The 2,454-nt window shown below is 37.4% G+C and overlaps 1 protein-coding gene across 2 annotated transcripts in view; it reads right to left on the bottom strand.

Moving 5' to 3' along the window:
• Positions 1-441: 441 nt before the first annotated feature.
• The window catches only part of DSC2 (desmocollin 2), a 33,154-nt gene continuing 31,141 nt past the window's right edge, over positions 442-2,454 (bottom strand). Inside the window, exons 15-17 of one of the 2 annotated variants that reach the window (XM_017498035.2) lie at positions 1,637-1,891; positions 1,045-1,088; positions 442-958 (exon numbers count right to left, since the gene is read on the bottom strand). In XM_017498035.2, coding sequence (XP_017353524.1) covers positions 1,062-1,088; positions 1,637-1,891 — 282 coding nt within the window. In that variant the 3' untranslated portion in view covers positions 442-958; positions 1,045-1,061. The remainder of the gene's footprint in view (positions 959-1,044; positions 1,089-1,636; positions 1,892-2,454) is intronic. The other variant, XM_017498030.2, reaches the window with a different exon arrangement.

Here is a 2,454-nt window from a genome sequence, read left to right as displayed (position 1 = left end):
AAAAACTGGAGAGAGAAACAGACTGAGAGAGAGAGAGAGAGAGAGAGAGAGAGATGCTATTGGACATTTTAAAGACCAAAAACTTGCAGATGTAAAAATACATTCTGAAAGTATCTTAAAACTTAAATATCACTGGCAAAAGTAGGTAAAAGAGCAGACATAGATTCAGTGCAGCATTTTATATACAATAAAACCTAAGACTAAACTCAGCCAAAATGAAATTGTAATAGTCAATGCCTGGCTAAAAAATCTCCCTTTGTACCATAAAAAAGGTCACATTACAAGAATAAAATAATAGAAAGAATGCAGTCTACACATTTTAGATGTTTAGGAAAACAACAGTTTCCAAGCACCACATAAAACAATTAATTAACTGGAGATAATGTTAAAGCAAGGTCTCTACAATGTCCCATTAGGTTGTGCTTCAAGTAGTCTATAATATGGACTTGAATTAATTACATTTTATTGCACTATAAATTGGCTATTGTCATTATACCCAAATGAAACAAATAAGGCAGACTTTCTTAATTTCCCTGTAGATCTCCTTGGATAGAAGGTGAGTAATTTTAAAATACATAAAAATCGTGTACTTGTTTATAGTGTCTCTCTGTAAATGTGCATTTGACCAAAGAGATTCCATCCAAATAATGAGAGAAAAACCCCCACATACAGCATCTTCTGTTTTTAAAAAATCCTTGGTTTGTAATTTTTTTTAAAGTCATAAAGCCACTGGCTTCTGTAGACTGATGAGAACACACAGTCATCTCTTCATGCATGCTTCTGCTAGTGTCCTAAATTTGGGCTCCAAGTTATCCAAAAATTCAAGCCCATCTTCTTCTTGTCGTTCACTGCAACAACCTACAGACCCAGCCACCGATCCTCTTCCTTCATAGTTATACGTCAGGACGTAGTCTTGGGCATGCTTGTGATTTTCATCTTGATTACACAGATGCACTTTCTACCAAGGGGAAAAACACAATGCTTTTATTATTATTATTTTAAACACCAAAACTTACTAACATAAAAATAATTGCTTTGATTTACCTTTCATTGTTTAATTTTTAATCAGTGTGTCCTCTAATGGATTCCTACACATAAAAAATGCACATGATTGGTCTGTATCATAAATCACACTATAAATTCAGTATAGGATGTTTCTAAAAATCACACATGTAGCAGCAAGAATACGGGTGTTCCTTTTACAGAGTCATTACTTTCCCTTTCAAAATTTTAGCTGAAAGTGAAATGCATCCATTAAACTGAAGACAAGTTGATGTGGGCTCAGATCTTCCCAGATAGACATAGTGATGGTACATGCTGGTCTTGCTGGTACCACACTTTTGGTTTCTAAGGCACAAGTTGTCAGATGGGAAATATTAGCACAAAGCCATGAAACAGTAATTTAAATATCACCACACATTATTTAAGTAAAAATATTAAAAAAAAATAGGAGGGAAAGTAAATAACAACTTAAATCTGAACATAACTAAATCAAAATTGAGGAAAAATAATAGCTTTCAATTAGCAAGATTAGTAGATTCATAATTAATTGAAAATCAAGGTCAGCATCAAGTTAGTTATTTATAAAGTTTAAAAGAAATCAAAATAGATTTGTGGGCCACTTAGGGAAACTCACTTCACCGAGACGGGGCTGAGTAAAACTGTGCCACTCCGAGTAAGCGTATCTGCTGTTGTCCACCTCCACACGTCCCCCCTTGCAGGAATCCAGGGTGTGATGGTGCCCAGCCCCCCGGCAGGATTCCAAGGTCTGGTGTCCTCCTTTCACCATTTCGATGGTCTGACCTCCATTGTTGACCCCTGAACCCACTGTGCCACAAACTCCTTGAGCAGAAGCACCCACAGTTTGGGTTGTGAAGCCATTCACAGAATACTGAAATGAAAACAATTTGCATTAGGGATAATACAGAAGAGAACAAAAAATTATGAAAAAGAACAACATCAAGCAGATAATGTCATAATTGTCTTGTGCTAGAATAAAAGCTCTCTGAGAGCAAGAACTAAATCTATCTTATCAATCCTGTGTACCCAGCTATAGAAACCCCATAATTTAATGTAGTGGCCACACAAAAAGCAAACTGCAGATGTCAAGTGTGGTTGGTACCTGGAGATAAGTTAGGAAACTTGATGTATATTCCTTCCTAAAAAAACTCTTAGAATACCTGCCCAGTGTGGTGGCTCACGCCTTTAATCCCAGCCCTTTGGGAGGTGGGCAGATCACTTGAAATCAGGAATTCAAGACCAGTCTGGCCAACATAGTGGAACTCCACCTCTACTAAAAATACAAAAATCAGCTGGGTGTGGTGGTGGGTGCCTGTAATCCCAGCCACTAAGGCATAAGAATTGCTTGAACCTGGGAGACGGAGTTTGCAGTGAGCTGTGATATTGTGCCACTGTACTCCAGCCTTGGTAACAGAGCCAGACCTTGCCTCAAAA

The sequence above is a fragment of the Cebus imitator genome, unplaced genomic scaffold (genome assembly GCF_001604975.1).
Source record: "Cebus imitator isolate Cc_AM_T3 unplaced genomic scaffold, Cebus_imitator-1.0 Scaffold12, whole genome shotgun sequence".
Classification (NCBI taxonomy): domain Eukaryota; kingdom Metazoa; phylum Chordata; class Mammalia; order Primates; family Cebidae; genus Cebus; species Cebus imitator.
This window is presented reverse-complemented; position numbering and strand designations above follow the sequence as displayed.